General features: G+C 41.5%; 1 protein-coding gene across 1 annotated transcript; it reads right to left on the reverse strand.

Annotated features, from left to right (window-relative positions):
• Window positions 1-2,826: 2,826 nt before the first annotated feature.
• LOC101626285 (glutathione S-transferase A4) lies at window positions 2,827-24,564 on the reverse strand. Its single transcript, XM_004673572.2, has 7 exons — window positions 24,526-24,564; window positions 16,128-16,234; window positions 15,098-15,149; window positions 11,007-11,139; window positions 7,884-8,025; window positions 5,063-5,194; window positions 2,827-3,087 (listed from the first exon to the last, which is right to left on the reverse strand). Exons 2-7 carry the CDS (start codon window positions 16,212-16,214, stop codon window positions 2,965-2,967), a joined length of 669 nt encoding a protein of 222 aa, XP_004673629.1. The 5' UTR covers window positions 16,215-16,234; window positions 24,526-24,564; the 3' UTR covers window positions 2,827-2,964.
• Between the last annotated feature and the right edge of the window lie 622 nt (window positions 24,565-25,186).

The raw sequence follows: 25,186 nt of genomic DNA on the forward strand, positions 1-25,186 counted from the left end.
CTGGCCTGTACCCCAGTTCTGTGTGCATAAATAAATAAATCTTAAAAAAAAAATCTAGGGAGGGGAGATGTTATTTTTCACTGGATAGCTTTCTCAGCTGTTGAATTATTTACTAAGATCATGTGATGGCAGCAAAAAGAAGTCAACTTATAGTTTAGAATCATTAAAATCTCGTTTTTTGGACAGGCTGTCTCCCTCCTCCACACAGCTGCCCCCTTTTCAGCCCTCCTGGTGCTGCTGTATGTTCCTTGGGTGCAGAACTGCTGTCACTTGTGAAGTGATAGCAGAGGAGGTGACTGTGCTCACGACAGCCAAGGAGAACCCAAAGGTGCCAAGATGGAAAGCAAGGACCAAATTAATTTGAAGATGGAGGTGAGGACAGTTCCTTCAAGCAGTATAAGGCTAAGAGGCAAACACCACTCTAAATTAATGTAAGCCTCTGTGAACCCAAGGTGTGTCAGCGAGGAGGATCAGATTCAGAGGTGAAGGGCACCAGCCCGTGAAACAGACACACCCATTGGAGTGGGGAATAAAGAAACAAGTGATGTGTTCCAGCAGCAGAATGGAGTGTCCACTGGAAGGGGAACTGGCCACTTCACCCCAGACTCTGAAGATCCAAGACACGCTCAATTAGAAACCTCCTGTTTCCACTTTCTATTGTGTGACAGTTTTCTCTGTTCCTTTTCTCCTCCACATGCCCACTGTGTTACCGAATGCCAGTCTCAGTTTCCCTCGGCCAATAAAAGGAAACAGAGTTTGAGGAAAAGGAAAGTGGTTTTATTTGTCGACAAATGAGGAGGGTAGCAGACTCATGTCCAAAAGACCACCATCCTCCTCTTTGGCAAGTTACAGGGTTCTTTATACAATGGTCAACAAAGAAAAAGGGGAGGTGGGAGAGAGTCCGTAAAGGGGAGGGGGTAAAAGTGCTGGGATGGAGACCGGTGGGCACCAGGTTTTATTTACACAAAGACAAACAAAAATGGCGAATCAGCAAGAGTAATGGGGAGGAGGCGGGGGCAGCTCAGGGAGGAAGGAGTCTCACCAGCTAGCTTTCTCACTATTTGCTTTTGTTTGGGATTCCTTTTCTTTACTCTAAACCTGTCAAGAGAAGAGAAACTGCAAGGAAAAGGAAAAGAGAAGAGAAACCTGTCAATTAAGAGCTGTGGGAAAACCAATTCTGTCATAAATCTGTCAACGGAGGCAATTCTGCAAATGCTTATCAACTGTACATAAAATAATACGTGTGTGTGTGCAATATTGCATTTTTTAAAGCTAAAAGGGCAATGGTGTGTATTGATGAACAGCAATTGGGGGTGGGATAGAGGAAATATTGGATCTGTGAAAATACCCCTTTCTCTATGAGTGTTCATTCAGCTCTGACATTTATATTCCAGTAAGTTATTTTTGCTCCCAATGTTTAACAACAAAAATAAACCTTAACAATTCTTGCAATTAGAGAAATTAAATGTTTTTCATTTATTACTGTAAAACCAAGGACAATTTTAACTTTTCGTATGTAGCAGTTATATGCCAGGTAATCTTGTTTTAAGTAAGGATAAGTAACTTCTAAAAGAAATGAATCCTAAATGGCTTTCTCTTCAAGTCAAATGTCTTACTGCTTACATGATCTTTTAATTAAAAAAAATCATAACTTTTTCAATTTATTTTTAAAAAGATCAGACTCTTGGTTCTTGAGGTCAGGAAAATGTCACCCCACATAGAAGGGGCAGAGGCCCTCTGAGAAGCCTTTTCTCCATGTTATGTTACACTTAGTGATGTTAATGATGGCTTTTTCAGGTGGGGGGGAGGGAATCAAGATGGATGATTAGTTAAATGTTAACCCCAGGTGGGGATTTGGCAATGCTGTGAGCAGGAGCTCAGGTTCCGTGTGGGCTAGAGTGGGGGTGCGGAGTGGAGGTGCTAAAGATGCTTTAGTCCCAGGTAAACAGGACTGTTGATCAATCCTTCACCTGAAGGGCAAAAGAAGGAGTAGTCAGGGCTAGACAGAGTGGAGGATAGAGTGGTCTAGATAGAGTGGTTCAACAGGGCAGAGTCTGCTGTCATGCACTCATGTCCCAAGTTTGGACAAGAACTGGATCCACCCAGGAGCTGACTGAGTGTGTACAGGCAGGCATCATAGCACCCATGGGGTGTTGGCGGAGTCATGTGTCTTGAGCCATTGGCAGGAGCCTCACTCCAGAGCAGGAACCCTCAGAACCACAGCCAGGCCTACAACATCGCCAAGTCAGCCCCTCCATAACCCACAAACCCCATGGGGGCTGAATGCTGAGTTATACCACTTAGAACCCAAGATTTATCCTTAAATAAAGTATATGGAGGCTAGAGAATGTTTGGGTCAATATGTACAAGTAGTCACTTGCTTTATCTCAATCTCAGAGTTACTTGGAAAGGTTTCATGAAAGACAAATACAGTTTTAGTGGCTATGTTTAGTAGAACTAAACATTGTCCAAGTTTAGTTTCAGGGTCCTAAAATGGTGGTCCCTGACATTTTCTGAACCCCCAAACCCCTACTTTCCTTTAGAATCTACTAGCATCAGTCATCATCTTAACCTCAGCTTGTCATTTTTCCCCCATTGTAAGTACTTATATAACTTCAAGGTGTTGGGAGAGATCCTACTCCACAAATCACTGCTCCCCCTCCCTTAGTGATCCCAATCTTGAGGCAGGAACAAGAACAGTGTCCTATGTCCCCACTGCCATAAATATATTTGCCTCCTATTTATATAGAACCCTGATTTCAGAAAAGTTGTAACCACCATCCACAATCGGCAAGCTTGAAAAAAAGTTAACACTTCACAGTGGTCTCAGATTGCATTTAATGAGCAATTTGGTTTTGTTCTGTTCAGACACTTGACTCCTAGAATCTACAGTGGGCCCTGACAGCTGGCAGGTGGGGCTGTTGTGGTAGGTCGATGCTGTTGCCATCGTGAGGCCTGATGCCATCAAAACTGTAGGACATCCCTGACAACTTTTACGTAGCGGCTATCCGGAGGCATCTTCCTCTGACTCCCAGGCTGCAGGAAGGCCTTAACTGTGGGAATATTGCTGATCCTTGCTTTAAATGCCTAAAATGAGAAACCATAGTCATGACCTTTCAGAAAAATCAAACTTTGTCATGAGAAATTTAGATTGCCAGTTCACATAACCCAGTGTGTCACATCTAAGCTAACCCCTCAACATACCTTTATTGAATTTTCCTGGGAAGGGTAATACAATTGCTGGCATGTTTAAAATAAGTCAAATTTATTTTGTTAAAAATCATTGTGTGGGCGCTCCCTGGTGGCCCAATGGGTTAAAGTGCAGTACTACAAAGCTGGCCACAGCCGCTTCAACAGTTCAAACCCTGGCCAGGGAGTACGCACATGGTGCTGCAGACCTCTCCTGGCCTGCCCACTACTCCCCTCAGCAGTGTACTTCTTTGATCTGCTTGTTCTGCTCCCCACTCTGTCTTTGGTGAATCCGCTCACCACCCCTGTACCTTTGGCCTGTACCCCAGTTCTGTACGCACAAATAAATAAATCTTAAAGGAATATCACTGTTGCAATTAGGGAGTGTATATTAAATATGCTTATCAATTCCTCATAAGTGAATACTAAGGGTATGAGCAAAGAAAAATTATAAGAATGCTAGGACAATGAAAAATAGGAACTAACCTATGTTTCCAGGAAAAGAAAACTGGTTATATAAGTGATTGTATGTCCCTGCAAATAATACAAGGCAAATGATACTTCAAGTGATATTATATACAAAAGGAAAGAAGTTTCATTTATTGTTAAGGAAAGTAGGGAGGGAATAGATATTCAGATGTTTGTATCTGCACAAGTAGGAACACTAGCAAGGTACACAGGTCACCAATAAAAGTGATTATGAGAATGGGGACGTGGGAGAGGCCATGAAGGGAATGAAATTTCTCAATTTGTGCCCTCTGTATGTAGTTCTGATTTTTCAAAGAGATATGACCCAATGGCCTAGTGAATATCAAGTAAAATGGTATGCAGAAGAGTATTTGTTCTACATCAATGATAATTGAGAAAAATTTTTAAAGTAGGCCATAAAACAATATTTCTTGTGATCTTATTTGGGAGGAAAATGTAAAATAATGGGTCAAGGAGTGTACATGCAGTTAACATTAAGCTGGCTAGGTCTTCTAGTTTTCTTGATTTATACAAATGTCTATGGTAGCACATAAATTTGCATTTCTTTTGTAATAATAAAAAAAAGTTATCCTTAACTACAAAATATAATGCCTTAGATAACATATCTCTAAGGAACTAGGCCAGAGGCCCGATAAAGCCTGAAGGTGGCAGCATTCAGAGAGAAGTCTGAAGACTAGCACAGGAGAGCAGGAGCTCTTTAAACAACTGAGGAACTGCCCGGGGCCCTAAGGAGGGGTCAGAGTTATGTGGTAGAAGCTGGGTAGGGAAACAATAAAAACAGACTTCTCACTCAACATTACTTCATGAAGAATAAACACTTGAAGCAGTAAAAAAAAAAAAAAAAAAAAAAAAAAAAAAAAAAAAAAAGGAAAATGGGCCTCCCTGGTGGCACAAGGGGTTACGTCTTAGCACTATGGAGTTCTCTGCAGTCACTGCAGCACGAATTCGATCCCTGGCCAGGGAGCTGACCCACATGGTGCAGCAGACTACTCTTGTCTCACCTGCTGCCCCCTCAGCAGTGTATTTCAGGAGACCTGCCTGTTCTGCTTCCCGTTCTGTCAGTGGTAAATAAATCTTCTCACTTTCTGTACACCTCTAGCCTGCAATCTTAGCTCTTGTATGCATTAAATAAATTAATCTAAAAAAAAACTATAAAAAAGGAAACTACTAAATGTTTATCCCAGAAATCAAAACGATCTATTCTTTCCCCCTTCATAAGATTTTACATCCTAGTTATTCTTTAAGAATAAGAAGAAAATTACCAAATGAATGGAATAGTGATCTTTAAAACAGCCTTCCTAACTTTCTTTTGTTTTGACTGGAGGCATTTAGTTTCAGCCTGTGTCCATTTTTTGTGGGCTTTGTGTGGATGTTAATACACTACCTTTAGCAGAGGGAAGTCAGAAAGAACAGAAGCATCAAGTTCTTCCACCATTAAAATAGCTTCTAACAGTTGTATGTCAGCCCAACTGAATTTGTTACCAACAAGAAAATCTTCTCCATGATCTTTCAAAACCTATAGAAAGGAGAATAAAAAGAATATAAATACAAATAAAGATTACAAGTAAAAATTTACAAATAAAAATAAAGATCACAAATTTATTTGTCATCCTATGTACACATCAAATTTACTAAAGAATCTTTTCCTGGTAGTCTCCAAAAATGCTTGCAAGGATAGGTTCAAACCAATGATCCTACATATTTCAGAAACTGGCAGCATCTTTTTGGAAACATATCAGTGATTATCAAGACATTTCGGATGGTGAAGTACTAGAATGGAGTTCTCAGTTAAGAACCTACCGCTGGCTAAGTAAAATTGTACAAAACTCTGCAGAGTTTCTCCAGGACGTCCTTTCCCCCTAACAGATATACGAATGGTAGGTTTACTCCATAAGTAAGGAATAAAGGTGTGGAGAAAAAAGATCCCTTATAAACTGTTGGTGGGCATGGAGACTGGTCCAGTTCCTGGAAAGCACTGTGAAGGTTCTTCAGAAGGTTAAAAATGGATCGGCCATACAATCCAGCAATTCCACTCCTAGGACTCTACCCAAAGTACATAAAAACACTAATTTGAATGAAAACTTGAGTTCCAGTGTTTGTTGTGGTACTATTTACAATAGCCAAAATATGGAAACAAACTACATGCCCCAAAATAGATGAGTGGATCAAGAAGATGTGATACACATGCACAATAGAATACTGCTCAGTGATCAATAAAGATAAACACATGCTGTTTGTGGCAATGTGGATGAAACTGGAAAAGGTTATGATAAATGAAATAAGCCAGAAGGAGAAAGATAAATATTGGGTGATGTCACTTATATGCGGAATATAGAAAAACCAAACGAAGGATCAAACAGAGCCAAACTGTAAAACCAGTCTTTGAAAACTGACCATAGATTTGAGGTATTTAGTGGGGCTAGGGAAAAGGATGGAGAGAGGAGAAATGAGAAATTGGGGAGAGCACAGGTGACTATGGTAGAGGTTCTGTGGTAGTAGAGCTACAATGACCACACCTAAGGGGAGAAATCCTATATTGTAAAAATATTAACAAATTTGTAAAACAATCATATTTCATTAATAAAAATAAATAATTTAAAAGAAAATTCTATCTATTTCCACAAGTAATATTATCAGGCCACTTAAAGAACAAGAACAAAAAATTAACAAACTCATTGGTCTTTGAAGAAGTAGCTAAATCATTTTGTAAAATGATGAAAAAAAGAAACTTGTGTCCTCCATAAACCATACTCAAGGGTAACCAATGTATTATGTGAGGAAGACTCATTTCTTAGAAAGTATTAGAGCTAATAAATGAGGAAAGACTGATAGGATCAGAATGTCCACATTTTGTATCTACTAGTCAGCCAGTGTATCTGAGTCTTGATCATCAGTCTCATTGATTTAACAATGATAACCAGCAAAATGTGTGTTTGCTAATGAACAAACCACAAATCACCTATGAAGTAGTCTGGCCAAAATAAACCAGAACATGATCTCACTTCTAATTCTAACTTTCTATTGGCTGGGTGTCTAGAGAATAAGGGAGCACGTTGCTGTTAATAAAATCCACTTTGGGGGGCAGAACAAGACAAATGAAAGATGGAAAAAAAGAGAAAAAGAGAAAAGAAGGTGGCCTCATGGATTAAAAAGCAACTTAAAGGCCCTCCTGGTGGCACAATGGGGCTAGGATGCAGCACTGCAAGTGAGCAGCAGCTGCTTCAATGTGCAAACCTCTCCTGACCCGCCCGCTGCTCCCCTCAGCAGTGTCCTTCATCTGCCCGTTCTGCTCCCCACTCTGACTCTGGTGAATCCTCTCACCACCCCAGGACTCTGGCCTGTACCCCAGTTCTGTATACATAAATAAATAAGTCTTTTTTTAAAGCAACTTAAGAAATGCAATTGACTAATTACAATGAATGAACTTGAGTTTGATCCTATTTTGAGTAAAACCCCAATATTTTAAATGCATTGGAAGTAGTGAATAAGGACACACAGATTTCAAAATCTCCCCTATGATAACACACACTTAACCTTATAACTCAAATGAACATAATTATTTTAAATGGAAGATATCTCAACAATCTTGTACACTGTCTCCAGATAAACAGGAACTTAGTTGTCTAATACTCTAAAATGGAAGAACTCTTAATTATAAAGTACAGTCAACAATAAATCATCTTGTCTACCACTGACCATAAAGCCCAGAATTCTTTTATTTTGCAAACCTTTAACTATGGGATTCTTTAACATGCCAACAAGTCTATCATATTTTCTGTTATTCTCCAGGCTTGAAACCTTACCAGATGTACTGAGAGGACATTTTTAATTAGTATTCATCCAAAATGACTTTAGAAAAGCTGTAACTTTAAAAGGCTTTCTTTTGATTGAGGCACGATCACCTATAAAATTTAATCTAAAGAAATCACTGACTTCAAAAGAATCTGAGGGGGTGATACCTTGGGCTGATAGCTTATTTTTTAAATCAGAACAGAAATGCTGCATCCTTTCATTGCACTTGGTTTACTCCAATTATAATTTGTGGGAAATTCCATAGTTATACATGCCATTTGTTCTGGAGTCCTTATTAAAGTTTTGGTCCAAATGCAATAAATTTCTAATATTTCTATCTTTGCAAAGATATTCACTCTTTAAACATTCTTAACAGCAACAGGAGTGTAAAAGTCTAGGTTCTTGTCACCTACCTTTTCAAAGACTGGGAAATAACGGGTTCTAGCTTTCTTCACAACTAAAGCAAGGCTCTCTTCTTTTTCCTGCGGGGGCTTAAATGCAGCCACAGCGATCATCAACATGAGATCGAGGGTCCCATCCGCGTACATATCGATCCTGACAAAAAATATGTAACTTTTATTCCAAGCAGAAACTTTTGCGTATGGGGTTTCCAAATCTGCCACTTCTATGGTATAAACTGGAGCAGATGACTTTTAATAACCCCGTCTTAAGCTTCCTCACTCAGGAGCCAGGGTGGGCCAAGTGATGGCACTATAGCAGGGTCTGTGGAAATGTTTATTGAATAAAGTGATGTAGGAAAGAATTATGAGAGCCTTTAAGTTGAAACCTGCCATAAACAAGTAATTAGATTATATCATTTTAAAATCTGAACTGAATGTAGTTTACCAAGAGTGTAAAACTTTTAGTACCAGAACCTTTTCACGTATTTAGAGAAGATAAACCATTGAGCAGGTCTTCCACCCGGCAACTGAGAGAGCTCTTGGTCAAGTCAAACAGCTCTATTTCCTGCTCTTTAAAATTTTCCTTTCACTGACAAACACTGTTTTAAAAGTTTACTATAAACTAATGATAATACATATTGTTACTTATTGGTGTGTTGTGTAGGCATGATATACTTATATTAGTTCTTTCTGCAACTAGTTTGCAAACTCATTGTGTGTCTGATTCACTCTACCCTGTGCTAATTGCCCAATAAATTTTGTTTTCTTTGTTTTTATCTTTCTTTTTAACACATATAAAAAGACTATTTTACTTTCATTAGCCAGTCTGATTGCAAATCACCATTCTTCCTTATTAGACTGCTTGCATTAACCTGGTTCAGTTTGTGCCTAACCTAGGGAAAAGAATAATAATAATGCTATTTATTGCTTAGGGTACACATCTTGCAAAAACAAAACAAAACAGGAGATTTTAAAAGAATTTTTGAGCATACATCAAAATACAGAGAAGCAGATTGCTTTTGCATGCTAGGACTTGTTTACATTATTAAATAAAAAGAAGTTGTTTCTCTTGCCTACACTGTTGCAATTACAGGTTAGGATGACTAAACTATGTTTGGTTGAAAGATGGAATGTGGGAAGTTTAGACATGCTGCTTGTTAGGAATTTTGCTCATTCGTAGGTTATTCATTCTTTCTCTCTATTTTCTCTTCCCGAAGAATAAGCTTGGGTCTTAACTCTGTCAAGTACTGACCATTCCATCTCGCCCAACCTTATAGCGGCCAAATACAGATAAAATTTCACAGGTTTAAGTCCTTGTTTTGCCTTAAGTCTATTTATCGCTTGTAAAACTATCACCTGACCATCCTCAGCCAGGTCTGGCACAGTGCCCAGAGCAAATGATTGTGGTATATACATGTAAAAAGAACAAAAAATGGTCACAGACCTTCACCTTCTGTATTTGTGATAAAACAACAGTTGGGGCCTGTTACCCTTACTGACCTAATGACAGTCTAACAGAATAAGATGGGATCTGTGAGGTGCCATCTCTAAGCCTGGAACTTGGGGCTTTGTACGCTGTTAGTCTCTCTGATAACTCTATCTAGCTATTAGGAGAATGAATCAGGATGATCGGGATATGGTCCTTTCCCCACTAAATTGACAGTCTGCCATCATGTAGAAATTACCAGGTCATTTTATGAGAACATATTTTGTTCGGAGAGGGAAGAGAATATAAGAGTGTTGAGTGTAGAACACTATGAATAATTATAGGGGAGACCTGGACTACTTATTCAGTTGAGCACAAGATATGGCAGGTATAGAAGGGAGGTGTGTCTCCTCTTTGTTCCCTATTTTCTCACCTCAGTCCAGCCTGAAAGACTACTTCCTGAACCAAGTCTTGGTTGGTGAAGGCTGCAGATTTGGGGTAAGAATTCTGGAATATGGGGGCCTTGCCAGTGGTGCACGGGTTAAAGTCTCAGCACTATCAAGCTATCAGCAGCCAATAAGGCCTGAGTTCTATCCCCAGCCAGGGAACTAACCCACATGGTAGAGCAGACCTCTCCTCTCACACACTTCCAGCTTACTCCCCAGTTCTTATATGTATAAATAAATACAAATTAATCTTTAAAAAATAGAATTTTGGGTGGCTATGGTGCAAAGCAAGGGTGAACTGGTGGTGGGAATTCTATGAGCACTATTCCTGAGGGAATAAAGCCATCATTGTACAAGAATGAACATCATATTAAATGTACACAGGTAAATAAATGATGTCGTCGGGAACAGGAAAAAAATAAAATTTTGGAATAAAGTTTTGTTCAACATCATAACATTGATGAGAAAAATATGGTTCCTGGCAGACTGTGTGGCATCTGTGTAGTCTCCCCAGGTCTGTGGGGGTTTTGTCAGGTTCTTTGGTTTCCTTCCACATGTCCAAGATATGCAGTTAGGCTCACTGGCATGTCTCCACCATCCTAGTATGAATGAGTGGGTGGGTGGGTGAGTGCATCCTGCAATGGAAGGCATCCTGTCCAGGCCTGGGTCCCATCTTGTACCCTGAGTTGCCATGACAGGCTTTTATCACCCATAACCTTGAACTGGATAAGTGGATTGAAAAATGAATGAATGAGTGAATTGGTAATTATTATTTAATATTGAATGCATTTTGGGCCTTTATTTACTAGTTTGGTGATTTTTTGGTAATTAAACAAATATAGGAACTTAACGCTATATATGTCAATTGGTCTGTGGTAGAACTAGTTTCCTTAGGGCTCTCCCTGGTGGGGCAACAGGTCAAAGCACCGAATTATGAAGCTCTTAGAAGCCACTGCAGCACTAGTATGATCCCAGCCAGGGAGCTGACCCACATGGCGCAACAGAACTCTCCTAACCCACCCGTTGCTCCCCTCAACACTGTATTTCAGTGGGCCTGTCTGTTCTGTTCCCCACTCTTTCTGGTGAATCCTCTCACCACCGCACCTCTGACCTGTACCCCAGTTCTGTAAGCATAAATAAATAAATCTTTAAAAAAAAAAAATAACCAACTTTCCTTATATGTTGTTTTGCTTAAGTCAGCCTCCAAGACCTACAAACAACAGTAAATGAGGACTTCATGTACAAGCATGAACATTAGGGTACCTGACTCTTTCCTTTAAGTCCTTTCCATATAAGTTGTACTTGGCAGCGAGGTAGCTGAGGATGGCCCTCGTCTGCGTCAGCGCCATTCCATCCATCTCTACCAGAGGCACTTGGCCAAAGAGCAGGCGTCCATCTGTGGTTTGAGCAAAGAGAGGTTAAACCACCTTGCATGGTGGCTGTGAGCCCACAGAATTGTACACTTCTACTTTTGTTTGTTGAGAGATTTTAAATTTTCTTCTAAAGTGGTGAATTCAAGACCATATTTTAAAGGAAATGTTACCATTTGCCTTATGGAAAAATCTGAGATTTTTCTTGATGATTTCATGCATTTTTAGGTTCTGGGAACTCATGATAGTTTATTATTTTTCTGCATTTACCATGACATTCTATAAGTGCTTCTGGTTCTTAGTATAGGTATTTAAGAATCACCTGTGGGGTGTGCATTGCTAAAAATACTCACTCAGGCCCTCCCTGGTGGCTCAACAGGTTAAAGCACAGCACTGTGAAGCTAACCGCAATCGCTTCGGTGCCAGTTCAATCCCTGGGCCTGGAGGTGACCCACATGGCGCAGCAGACCTCCCTTGTCTCACCCACTGCTCCTCTCAGCAGTGTACTTAATTGATCTGCCTGTTGTGCTCCCAGCTCTGCCTCTGGTGAATACTCTTGCTGCCCCTGCACGTCTGGCCTGTACCCCAGTTCTATATGCATAAGTAAATAAATCTTAAAAAAAAACAAAAAACACTCATTCAGCCTCTCATTTACTCTGACTCAGAGAGGAAGTCTGGAACTGAATTCTTTCAAACATGCCATGATCTACATAGCACCTGGTAGGATGCGATAGTGAGACCCAGGTAAGCCTGGATCTGAATATCAGCATTATCCCTTTCCAGGCGACTTTAAGCAAATGACTTACTGAGTTTCATCTTCCTCTTCTCTAACATAGTAAAAACATCTACCTAATAGGATTTTTTTTTAAAGATTTATTTATGTATGCATACAGAACTGGGGAATAGGGGCACTAAGAGGAGTCACCAGAGACAGAGTGGGGGCAGAACAGGCAGTTTGATGAAGTACACTGCTGAGGGGAGCAGTGGGTGGGTCAGGAGAGGTCTGCCGGGCCATGTGGATCATCTCCAGGGCAGGGGTCGAACGTATGCTGAAGTAGCTTTAGCTTCTTAGTGCTGTACTTTAACCCACTGTGCCACCAGGGAAGGCCCCTAGCAGGGTTTTGAAAGGATAAAATGAGGTAACATAAGTAAAATGTTGACTTTTGCCAATAATCAATATTCAGTAATATCTCATTTTCTTCTTCATGACTGCCTATAAAAATAATGCATTTAAAGATGTACTATAGGCCCTCCCTGGTGGTGCAGTGGGTTAAAGCACAGCACTAAGAGGCTTAAGCCACTTCCGCATGAGTTTGATCCCCACCTGCCCGGGAGGTGACCACATGGCGTGGCAGACCTCTCCTGACCCGCCTGCTGCTCCCCTCAGCAGTGTGCTTTGTTGATCTGCCTGTTCTGCTCCCCATTCTGTTTCTGGTGAATCCTCTCACCCCCTGCATCTCTCTCTGGCCTGTACCCCAGTTCTGTATGAATAAATAAATAAATCTTTAAAAAAAAAAAAGATGTACTACAAATAGTGCTTTAAATATAGATGTGCTACAAACAGCCTTTAAATTTCCATTAACATTTACTTGCATATTGTTAAGAAAAAGGAAACTTTATCCAGAATAGAAACCAGGTTTTGTCAGTGTATGAGCAAAAACCACATCGTTCTCAAATTTCAAATACTGTTCCTACTTGACATAGTGAGAGGCAATCACAGCTGCTGTAAGGCCACTACCACCAGTGACAGCTTTCCAGGGAGTGGCCTGGCTGGTTGGGTGATTGTAAGTCTCTAATTTCTCTGAGCTTGTTTTTGTTCCACACGGTACCTACCCTGCTTATGCTGCCCATACACTGAATTTCTGTGAGTAAAAATAAGGTGATACTTGGGTTTGTGCTTTGGAAATTGAAAGGAAAAGGCAGAAGGAAAGATGGACGCCGTGAGTCTGTTCACCAAAAGGAAGAAGTCCTATTTTATTTTAGAGCTGAACTTATATACACATTAAAGGTATCATGTCGAGTGCCCATTGGCTGGGCCACGGTCAGGCGGAGGGAGAGAGAGTTAGGAGGGTTCGCGGAAGAGTGTCCGGAAAAAAAAAGATACAATAAGCAGGACGGACTAAGCCCATGGCCATATATGGCAGGGAAAGATGGCCAGGCCCAGCTGGAACCAAGAGCAGTCTCCTTATCAGCTGGGGCCCAGAACTGCAGAGTCAGCCAAACTGTTTTCCTTCAGAAATAACAACACTACTATTTATGAAGAGACAGAAAAACTTCCATTTCCTAAAGGAAATTCTATATTTGTTCAATATTGAATAAGCATTGGAGCCAGGCTGAGTTACTGTTTATGAGTGGTGCAAACATCCATTACAAATGATCCCTGCTTCAAGGAACTGTTTTCAGAAGGATTTGAAAGATCTCAGATCAAGAGTGCCAGAAAGGATATTTGAAATCATTTAATTTGATTTACTCATTTTTATAAACAATGGCAATGCAGGGGCCAAGGGAAGCCCAAGTGACTTGCTGAAATTCAGAGTCCGGACTGCTAAGCCACAGATGTAGCTCCTAGCCCAGCGCTCTCTGGGGCTCTTGCTCTCGCTCTCTTTCTCCCTCCCCCCTCACTTCCTGCCAGTCCTTGCCTCCTAGTCATAGATAATAGCAATACCCAGGGCTATATCCTAAGCACTGCAGCACTGCCCCAGAATCAGGGAGGAAAGCAGGACTTCAGCTGCTGTGAGGGGCCACTGCCTACCAGAATGATTGCGAATGACTTTATGGAGATACATTCACTTATTTAGTCAGTGCATATGTATTTACCCCCTACTATGTAATAATGACTTATTTGGGGCAGTATGGGGCAGAAATACAAAGGAAGAGGAATTTCAAGATAAAAAAATTCTGGACAAGAATTTGGAGTGGAAATAGTAGACCTTATTAATAGTAATTAATAAGATCAATTACTACTTGCGATCTAGAAAAACAAAGGTTTTTTTCATGGTAAGAAGACAGAGTGCAAAGAAGTTAAAGGTTTTGCCTAAAGCCATAAGTACTGTTCTTAAAATAATTTGTGTTAGTTTCATGATTCTTTGTCAGCAATAGTGGGGATACCTAGGCTTCCTTAGATAAGGAAATGATGCCCTGACTGCTAGAAGTTTAAGGAAGTACTATGCCTTTACTAGTCTTTTCTCTCTGTCTCTCTTTTAAGATTTATGTATGCATACAGAACTGGGGTACAGGCCAGAGGTGCAGGGGAGGTGAGAGGATTCACCAGAGGCAGTGTTAAGGAAGTACACTGCTGAGGGTAGCAGTGGGCAGATCAGGAGAGGTCTCCTGCGCCATGTGGTCACCTCCCCAGCCAGGGATCAAACTAGCGGGAAGCAGCTGAGCCTAAATTTGTAGTGCTGCACTTTGACCCATTGTGCCACCACGGAGGGCCCAGTCTTTTGTCTTAATGAGAGAAGTTTTTCTGGGAAATTGTAAAGACCAGAGACTTCTTGAGTCCAAACTTAATTAAATTTGGATCTTTTTAATAGCTTTGATTCTACAATCATGCCTAATAAAATGGCTTTTGTTAATCTATTAAGACCACCAAGAACAATGAGTGAATATGAACTAGAGAATATCTTGGATCCCCTTCCCTTTTGCTCCCTCTTCTCCAACCCATTGGGTCATTATTTATGAAGTCTTGAAGGGATAGAGAGTGTTGACCCAACTGGCCCTGGGTCAACTCATATTACGATATGTAACTGAGGCCACAGTCATCATCTACTTGAACATCCTTTATGAAAGCCAAGGAGATAAGGCTCAAGACAAGTTTACCTCTGTGCCAGGAACATAGTGAAACATCATCAGTGCTAGCAATCTCACAATATGCCTTTTCCCAATAGTCTTTCTGGAGCCCTGTAATCTATACTGAAGTGAATATTTCCAGAAACAAATTTACTTTTTTTCTAAAAGTAAAACATTGAATAAAATTAGACTCACCCTTCTGCAACTTCTCATATTGTTCTCTTTTTTCAAGAAATTCTTCTTCAAACTAGATAAAAATAAAGATACTGTTGTAATTGCAGTAAGGACAGAAAGGGAGGGGAGGGAGAACAAGGAAGGGGAGAGAAGAGAGGGGAGGGAGGAGAAATATTCACAATATAAAATATAAAATGCCCTATGGCTCCCAGAATAAAAAATTTAAATGGTAACTTTGTCTTCTTCCTTTTTCTCTTTTTTCTTACTTTCTTCCTTCTCTTCTGCTATTCCATCTCCCAATTAGGGTAAACTGAAGTTCTCTTTGATGCTCATATATTCAATGAAAGGGATCTAAAGATCATTACCTAGTGGGAGTTATCATAGTTTATTGATAAATTTGTAAAGCTTTTGTGTGAAGAAGCTTAAAATAGGGGCAGGATAAGGCAAGCACAACAAAGAAGGTAATGAGTCTTTGTTCTAGAGGCCATGACCTTCAAATAGGGCAAACAAAGTCTATAATTGCATGAGACAAAATTCCAAAGCAATTGTGCAAATGGAAAAGACAGTAAAGAGGGAATTTAGGGTGAAACAATTTTTCTGTTAGATTTTTCAGATGAGGGCTGTTTCCAGGTGGGGTATGTGAATAAAACAAGACTGTTTCCAGGTGGGGTATGTGAATAAAACAAGCCTGAGGTGTTGAGACTGAGGGGAAAGCAAGCCTGTTTCCAGGTGGGGTATGTGAATAAAACAAGACTGAGGTGTTGAGACTGAGGGGAAAGACCCTAGAAAACCAACTGGTCCTATTAAATAGAATGACGCAGATATGTTCTTGCTTTCCTTCTTCTTAGGATCCACCAAGATCTTTTAGTCACTAAGAAGCTTCCAGAATGTTTCCCTGGGTTTTCACTCTCAGTGGTAATCTCTCCTTTTCATCTCTGACAAAGTAAGCCATGGGGAAGGCATGGAGTTTAAAGTCTTGATTCCGGAGGGGAGAGAACGACCTCAATTTCACTCACATCACCCTGTTTTCTTTTTCCAATCAAACACCAACCTCAACTCCAGCTGCTGCCAGCAGCCAGCGGATTGACTCCATCCTGCCCCTACCATTAAAGTAGATGAGCTTGGGTTTGGCCGCCATGATTCCCGACTCAGGATTTTCTAAAAAGCAAAATAAAAAAAAAACATGTTTAAAGAATAAAGGAATACAGGGCCCTTCCTGGTGGCACAAGGGTTTAAAGCAAAACACTATGAAGCTGTCCATAGCCACTGCAGCATGAGTTCAATCCCCTGCCAGTGAGGTGACCCACAAGGGTGGCAGACCTCTCCTGACCCGCCCGCTGCTCCCCTCAGCAGTGTACTTCATTGATCTGCTTGTTCTGCTCCCTACTCTGTCTCTGGTGAATCCTCTCATTGCCCCTGCAGCTCTGGTCTGTACTCCAGTTCTGTATGCATAAATAAGTAAAGATGGTAGGAGCAGTTAAAATTAAGAAGTCCACAGGGATATCCCTAAAAAGTCAAAATAGACCTTGGGAGCCAAGAAAGCAGGGAGGATTTCCAAGAAGGTGAAGAAACCCACAACCACCGACATCAAAAAGTAGCCAAGAGTCTCAAGAAGGCTAAAGCCTGTGCCATTCCAAAGGAGGCCACCAAGAACCTCGCCGAGCACAAGGCAGTGAGGCAAAGGCAGCAAAACCCAGAGCTGCGAAAGCAAAGATGTCTGGCAAAAAGAAGTAGGAAGTTAGTTCTTAAGAAGCAACAAAGCCCTAAGGGCGCTTCTCAAAGTCATCCTTCTTATATGCGTCAAAAAAATTGAGGAAGAAGGAAAGCCCTCAAACTCAAACCTATTTTATGAGGCCAACATCATTCTGATATCAAAAGCAGAAATGGACATCATAGAAAACCCCAGGCCAATAGCTGATGAACACAATGCAAAAATTCTCAGAAAAAAATTCATAACAAGTCAAATTCAACAATGCAATGAAGGAATCATATATCACACCCAAATGGGATTTGTCCCAGGGATGTGAAATGATGACTCAGTGCACACAATCAATCGGTGTGATTCACCAGCACAAAAGGAAATAGCAAGGTTATATCAGTGGATGCCAAGAAGGCATACAATTTTTTTTCCCCACGTGTCTGGTTTTATTTATTTATTTTAAATAATATAACAGTTTATTTTTACATCATTTTACTTTTTTTTTTCATCTCAATTGTAATCCCCGTGGGTTTCCCATCACCGAGTCACCCGTGTGCCATTACCATAGTTCCATGCACTTCCCTCCCCCCACCCCCGTTTTTGATCCCATTCCCCACTCCACCCCCACAAAATGTCTCTGGTATGGCATAAAATTTTTACCATCCAGTATCCAATTGTGATTAAAACGCTTAGTAAAACGGAGACGGAAAGAACACATCTCAGTATCATCAAGTCCATGTATATATTAAACCCACAGCCACTCATTCTCAGTAGTGAGAAAGTAAAAGCTTTTCCTCTATGATCAGGTAGACAATAAGAATGTCCACTCTCACCACTAGTGATCAACATAGTCTTAGAAGTCCTAACTAGTGGGCCCCCTCTGGTGGCGCTGCGTGCCGCAGCCGCTTCCGCACAAGTTCGATCCCCGGCCCTGAGGAGATCCACATAGCGCAGCAGCTCTCTCCTGACCCGCCCGCTGCTCCCCTCAGCAGTGTACTTCATCGTTCTGACTGTTCTGCTCCCCGCTGTCTCTGGTGAATCCTCTCACCACCTCCAGCCTGTACCCCAGTGCATAAATAAAAAAAACCACTCAGCTCCGGATTGTACCAGATGAAGACCTCACATGGCCACTGGGTATCATATCTTGAAGTCTCCTTCTATTTGCCCCCAAAGACCCAGTCAAGAGGGAGACACCGTTGACTGGACCTGGTATCAATGATAGTAAAAAAAAAAACATCTCTCAGGTAAAAGGAGGAACAGCAAAACGCCACCCTAAAATTATTAAATATGGCACAAGCTCTTGCTGGCATGGCAAAAATCAGCACTAAAGGGGTGCAGAGATGGGGATTGTGGAGGTATGGGAATACATGACTCAAGCAGGTGAGTGCTGGGTGCCAGGAGTGGGGTGTAGTTATTTCTGTTGTGAGGACGGGGATCACCAGATGAGAGGAAATCTGTGTTCCTGGTGGTGCATTAAGAGCTAGGGGGGCCTCGTGGAGGGAATAAATGTGGAGGAAAGCCGAGGATTGGGGTGTAGGTGTGATACTCTTCGCTTACAGCCTACTCTGTACCAGGCCCAGAATCCACATATGTCCAGTCTTTAAATGGAAATAAGTGTGTGTGTCTTGTCCCATCTTTCAAAGGCAAGGGGCCCAAGGCTGGAGGGACATTTTCCCACCTCTGTAAGCTTCAGCCTCCAAATCTCTGAAATGGGGGCAGGGAAAGGAGAGTAACCTTCACCTTAGAGAGTTATTACCAGGACTGAAGATTGAGAAAATACAAGATAAAATATATACCACAATATCTGACCCACATCAACTAGAGTGGATCCTATTTACTATTATTTATGAAAGTCTGATCCACAAGTCACAATAATTCAATAGTCCTAACTGGGCCCAGACAGCATTCCTCTCAGTTAACTCACCCAGTTTTGTTCCAATACCCTCTGACTCTGGTAGCAAGACAGCTTCCGTCCCCAACAAATAAAATGGTTCCTCTGTAACAGGGTGGTCCCTAGGAAAAGGGGAAGTTCCAGGTTCCCTGCCCCACCCAGAAGGAGGGTAGAGCTGAGCAGAGAAAAAGGAGAGAAAAGAAGGAATCAGAAGAGAAGAAAAGGAAGCCGGATGGAGAACAAGGAGACCTGAGGGAGCCACCTGGAGCAGCAAGCATGTGATGAAGAAACTGGGCTTGTTTCCTGACCCTGGACTGGTTAAGGCAGATGTGGGTGAGATACCTGTAGGGAGGTGATTATGGCAGTGTTTATTGATTTTGATTTTGCTCTTTTCCTCCCAGATTCGTCTGGCCATTTCTGACCCTTTTCCATGGGTCCCAGCCAGAAGGTGCTTTAGTCTTGTGGTGGGCATTCAGGCCTTGCTTTGGGCCAATCCCTTTTGGGTTGACTTTTGCCCATGAGGAGATGGGTGGCTTCAGGTGTTTGATTTAGAAGTTATATTCTTTGGGTTCCATATTGTATATTTACTGTATTAAAGTCCCTTTTCATTAAAGCTTTATATGTTTTGTCTTGTTGCGGCGGATGGCAGAACCCACTTAGAGCAGGCAGGTTTGGGGTGCCCTGTAACACCTCTAATATTCAGATCACTGACTATTTCTCCAGTGACAACTGCCTTCTCTGATCCTGCTCCTCACCTAGTAGAATCCATCTAAATAGACTTGCTAACACTTTTCTCTTTGTGCTTTTTAAAAAGACAACCAGACTTAGTGTTTCCTTGGTTTATTATGCTAAAAGTGGCTTATTTGTTAGCTTTCTATGTGATTTACAAATATCTCTTCCAATGCATGTGATATTTGTAAAACAGAGCAGAAAGTAAATTTGATTCAATATTGCAGCACAAGATATTTAAAAAGCAGAATCTGCTGTGGTTTTGCCTTTTTTGCTTGTGATAACAAGCATGATTAGAGAGTTTTGTAGTTTGTTGTTATATGGAAGCATATCTTGACATTTTTGTGAACCTTTTTGTGCCTACCCATTGCCCTCATTTCACAAGACACATGTGACATGTTATAATGGATATAACTTTTTTTATAAAGTTATAAGAGGATATAACTTTGAACTCCAGAACCTAGTTATAAGTATCACTCTCCAACCCACCACCACACCCTAGTCTTCCGTGGTGCCTAGAGGCAGCTCTAAAAATAAATCCAGCATTATAATGAGGAACACCCCACCTCAAACAAACAGGGCTGAACCTGCAACCTCTGACATTTCAAGAGAATTTTTCCCCCCATAGATGTCAATGTTTTGTCCCAACTTCTGTGACCAGCTGCTAGAAAGGAAGGCAGGAGGCAGAAAGGCTGAGCAAGCAGAGTTTATTGCTCCGGACAGCAGCTGAGACGGAGCCCATAGAGTGGGGTCCGGGGATACTGCCAACTCAATAAGGGGGATGGGTCTCTTATATAGGTCCTAAGCTCAGATTTCAAAGGGGTGACTCATCACTGTGTCCTTGATGTGAGGCCCAGTTCCTTATCACCTTCAGCTAGTCCCATCCAGGATGCAAGGCCCAGTTAATTGGATGCAAGGCCTAATTTATTACTGCCCTTATCTGACCCTCAGTAAATCTCCACACTTGGTCACTCCCAACAGTCAATAAAAGTCACTCTTGTGATAACCAAGTCACTGCTTCTTGAAAAAATCCCCAACTCTCATGCAGTCCATAAAGAGCTGGCTTTGGCCAGTAGCCGCTCCGGCCACTCTCAGCCTGCACAGTGACCTTCCAACTGGGCTCTCAGGTGGATGTGAAGGTCTGAACTGGAGGTTATGCAAAGGTCCCCAGCAGGCCACCCGACCCCTCCCATGAGGAGCTGCTCCTTAGATGAGCACACACCTCATTTTATTGCACTTGCTGTGATTGTACTTGCAAGATAATGCAGTTTCTTTTTTGTTTGTTTGTTTGTTCAAAGATATTTTTTACAAACTGAAGTTCTGTAGCAACTTTGGGTCAGGCAAGTCCATCAGGGCCAATTGTTCCAACAGCATGTGCTTGCTTTCTGCCTTGTGTCACATTTAATCAAGTTCTCCATTGTTGTTGTTGTTTTTTAAAGATTTATTTTTTAAGCATACCAAAACTGTGGTACAGGCCAGAGGTGGGGGAGTGAGGATTTTCCAGAGCAAAGCGAGGAGCATAACAGGTACATCTACTGAAGTACACTGCGGAGTGGAGCAGTGGGTGAGACAGGAGAAGTCTGCTGCACCATGTGGGTCAGCTCCCTGCTGGGGATCAAACTCGTGGTACAGTGGCTGTGGATAGCTTTGTTGAGAGTGAGCAGATGGGCAATACCAAACCTGACTTTGCATTCAGGTGTAAAGCACCACTATCAATACCACAATAACCAGAACTAGTCCTTGCATTGAGGTCCTTGCATTCAGGTGTAAAGCAGCATTAAAAAAAAAAAAAAGGAACCTAAAGCCTATATAAGAGACCCTTCTCCCTACAACACATGCAGTAGCTGCAGACTCCTGCCTAGGGTGCTCCCTCTCAGCTGCTGCCCGGGAGCAATAAACTCTACTTGTTCATCCTTTCTGCCTCCCCTCTGGTCACAGAAATCAGGACAAAACAAGCTTCATAATTCTTAACCCCTTGCACTACCAGGGAGGCCCCTACATTTTTTTTTTTTTAAGATTTATTTATTTATTCGTACAGAACTGGGGTACAGGCCAGAGATGCGGAGGGTGAGAATTCACCAGAGACAGAGTGGGGAGCAGAACAGGCAGATCGACAAAGTACACTGCTGAGGGGAGCAGCGGGCGTGTCAGGAGAGGTCTGCCTCGCCATGTGGATCTCCTCCAGGGCAGGCGGGGATTGAACTCATGAGGAAGTGACTTCTTAGTGCAGTGCTTTAACCCGCTGTGCCACCAGGGAGGGCCCTTACATTGTTTTTTTAAGACATAATGTTATTGTACATTTAATAGACTACAGGATAATATAAACCCAACTTTCACATGTGCTGAGAAAACCAAAATTATGCGTGGCTTGCTTTACTGTGTGTGATATTTCCACGATTGTGGTGGCCTGGAAGTGAACTCACAATCCTGCCGTATCACCGAGTGAGCCTCTGGCTGAGCACAGAGCATTCTTTCTACCAATGTCTATTTATCTAGCTCCTATTCAGAATACAGTATTGGGTTAGGCCTTCCATGCAGGGGATGGAAAATAAGATGTAGTTCTTACTGTCAAACACCTTACAAACTTTTTATTTTGTGCTGGAAGCTCCAGACCACGAAGAGGTGAATCAGAATGCAGCATTTCAGAAAAGTGTAACATAGTATTATAGGAACTAAAGGAACCATACAGAATGAATGTGTAGAAATACATTTGTCTGAGCTCCAGTCTCCTTCCTGCCCAAAGGCTGAAGAGCCCAGGGCAAGTGTTCTGTTTTTTCTTCCTTGACCTCTAAGAAATTTCAAAAAAGATTAGGCTAAACCACAACTTGGTAACAAAGAAGACCAAGTTTGTTTATGCTTCAAAAAGTAAACCTAGTTATTTTCATTGTTTAAAAAAAAAGTGCATTGTCAAAGTTTAAAGAACAGACACAAGGGAAATTTTCACTCCATGGCAATGGGAAATAAAGCAGAAAGCAAAGGAGCAGTACTTTCTGGGTTTCATCCCTAACGCAAACACTTAAGAGTGCAGCTGGTGAGAGATCCAAACCCCAAAGATCCAGGGTAGTAGAAGGTCAACCCCACCTTTCACTTTGCTTTTTGTGCTGCTGATGTTGACCAAGTGTGTCCTAAACTAAAGCAACCTGGTTGACCAAGAAGCCTCCCTGCAGGGCTCTCAGAACACCAGGGCTCCCAAGCTCCACCAAGTGCAACTTCTCCTGAGGTGTGCAGATAGCAGCTAGGGTGGTCTGAGTGCAATGTGGGCCTTGGCTAACAATTGTGTCCTCACCCAAAAATCTCTTAGAACAGGTAAAAGAGCATATATCTGAGTTAAGCCCTGAGTATGAGTAAAACACAAATGAAGTTCAAATTTCAGCTTCACCTCTCATTTGAGCAAGTGCTAAGCCTCTCTGAGCCTAAGTTTCCCATTTGCACAATGAGTCTAACAAGACCTGATTAATTTGGTTATGACATGAAGAGAAGATCGTGTATGCAACTTGCTGAACATAGTTAAGACTCAAAAAATGCCACATGTACACAATGTGCATGCAGGCATGTTCACACACATCTGTTATTTCCAGTTTGCAGCAACCTTAACATGTGAGGAAAGAAATCAGATGTGCTTCTGAAAAGAGGAAAGGCATTCTCTGAAAGTATAATTTTACACCAGCAGAATTAGCTTCATCTGGCACCTTATTAGAAATGTGGTCTCATTCCCTGGGCTAGACTTCTGGGACCAGAGTCTACATTTTCCACAAGACCCCAGGTGATTCACTTCTCCACTGAAATAAAGTTTGAGAAGTTGGGTCTAGAATGAAATTTAATTAAACTGCCGCTGAATTTTAGGTTTTTCTCTGAATCTAGGTTTTTCTTCCCTGGAAGGGATGGGCTAGAATAAATTCCAGAAGAAATTTAAAAAGTAGGCTGAACTCCTGGTGAAGTACTGACCCTGTGTGTGGCAGAGAATAGAAAAAGGGAGTGGAGGGGGATTTAGGAGAACAATGACTCCATGCTAGGTCATTTTCATGACTCCCTTTTAAGAGGACTTCCTGGAATGCACAAGCTTCTTCAATTCTTAAACAAAGGCACTGGTGTGCAGGTCCCAGCCCTGGATTGGGTCTAGAAGATATGCCAGCAATTTTCAACTATAAAATGTGTTGTCTAGCATTAGATCACCTCCCCTCAGCCGTTTGAACAATCTTCCTGATCTTCTTTCTCTTCCCTTGTCTTCGCTTTTTTGTCCTAGGCTTTTATCTGGGGAGCTCACAGGTTGGGAAAGCAGCCAAGCTGAGGTGAAGTTTTACTGACAATGTTAACAGTCACTTTGGACAATTTTGGCAAAAAATACATTTTTCTCAATTAATTTGAACAGTGAGGTTAAAAACATCATGTAAAAAAAAGTGTGTGAGAGGTTAATTTAGAAATTCCTATTTTTTTTTAATTAAGGCAACATTGGTTTATAACACTATATGCAATTCAGAAACACGTGGCCACAGCTCTTCAGACCACACACCACACCCACCACCAACTGATTACTGCTTTTCATGGGGCCCAGTTACCCCAGAGGGACCCCAGCCTCAGAGCACTTAGGCAAAAACTTCCAAACATACTGGGGTGCCGTTTTCCTTTACTCCTTACACACCATGTGCTCCTGAACAGTGACTGTGTGGTTTATTTTTTTTCCAATGCATAAAAATATGTGAGGTTTGCCCAAGGAGAAAAAAAATGTAACGTCTCAAAAATTAATAAATGCTGACATTCTCCTAAAAATGTTATGTGAACCAATCAACAAACAGCACCTGACTTAACAGGCGTATTTTTGAAAGTCCTCTCACTGTGTGATGTGTCTGTGGGACATTCAGGGTCTGATGTTAAGTGTTCCTGGCACAGGCAATGAAAATTTCCCAAAAATTGTGTAGCTACTCAACGGTTAACTTTTCATTACACATCTTCTCTGCAGGAAAAAAGCATTTTATTCTTCTGATTTAATAGAGGCATGTTTAGAAATGGTAGGTATGAAATCAATCACAAATTTAACATCATTGCTTACTATAAGCTGCAAATTAGACCACAACAGACCACACACCTCTCCAACCAAGCCCAGGAAGTATGTATAAGAAATGCACCACTGACCTTCTTTCTCTTCGAGGTTCTTCTTTCTCTTCGAGGCTCTTCTTTCTCTCTGTTGCAGTGGGAGGATTAAGTGAGGGTTATAACCCTTTCCTTTTCAATTGGAGTTCTGCCCTCTCAAGGGATTAGCCAATGAGCTTTCCAGTTTGTACACACCCCTCTGGGGTTTCACTTTACATCTATTGTGATTTGATAGTACATGAAGTTACCCAAATAAGAAGCCCATTCAACAAATATTTACTGAGCACCACTCCGTGTTAAACATTGTGATAGACCCTGGCTCTACCGTGGTGGATTTGAGGGGCCCAATTCCTGCACCCGTGTCGCTGGTCCTGAGGTGGGGAAAGCGGCAGTGTGCAGAGAGACAAAAGAAGCATTTTCAACAACAAGAACCACAATGTCTCAGCTGATTATAATTTAATGAGAAGTGAAATTTATGTTATCAGTCTTATAAGGACAGGAGGGAGGAATTTGGGGATACTATGTTTTAAGTTCCATGAAATGGCATAGTATCGTTTGAAAGTGTTCTTAGCTAGTTGTAAATAGATATTTCACATTCAGGCAGCCACCAAAACTTTTTTTTTATAAGATATAATCGACAAGGGCCCTCCCTGGTGGTGCAATGGGTTAAAACAAGCTATGACAGCCACTATAGCATGAGTTG

The sequence above is a fragment of the Condylura cristata genome, unplaced genomic scaffold, assembly GCF_000260355.1.
Source record: "Condylura cristata isolate star-nosed mole 26May11 unplaced genomic scaffold, ConCri1.0 scaffold00001, whole genome shotgun sequence".
Lineage (NCBI taxonomy): Eukaryota > Metazoa > Chordata > Mammalia > Eulipotyphla > Talpidae > Condylura > Condylura cristata.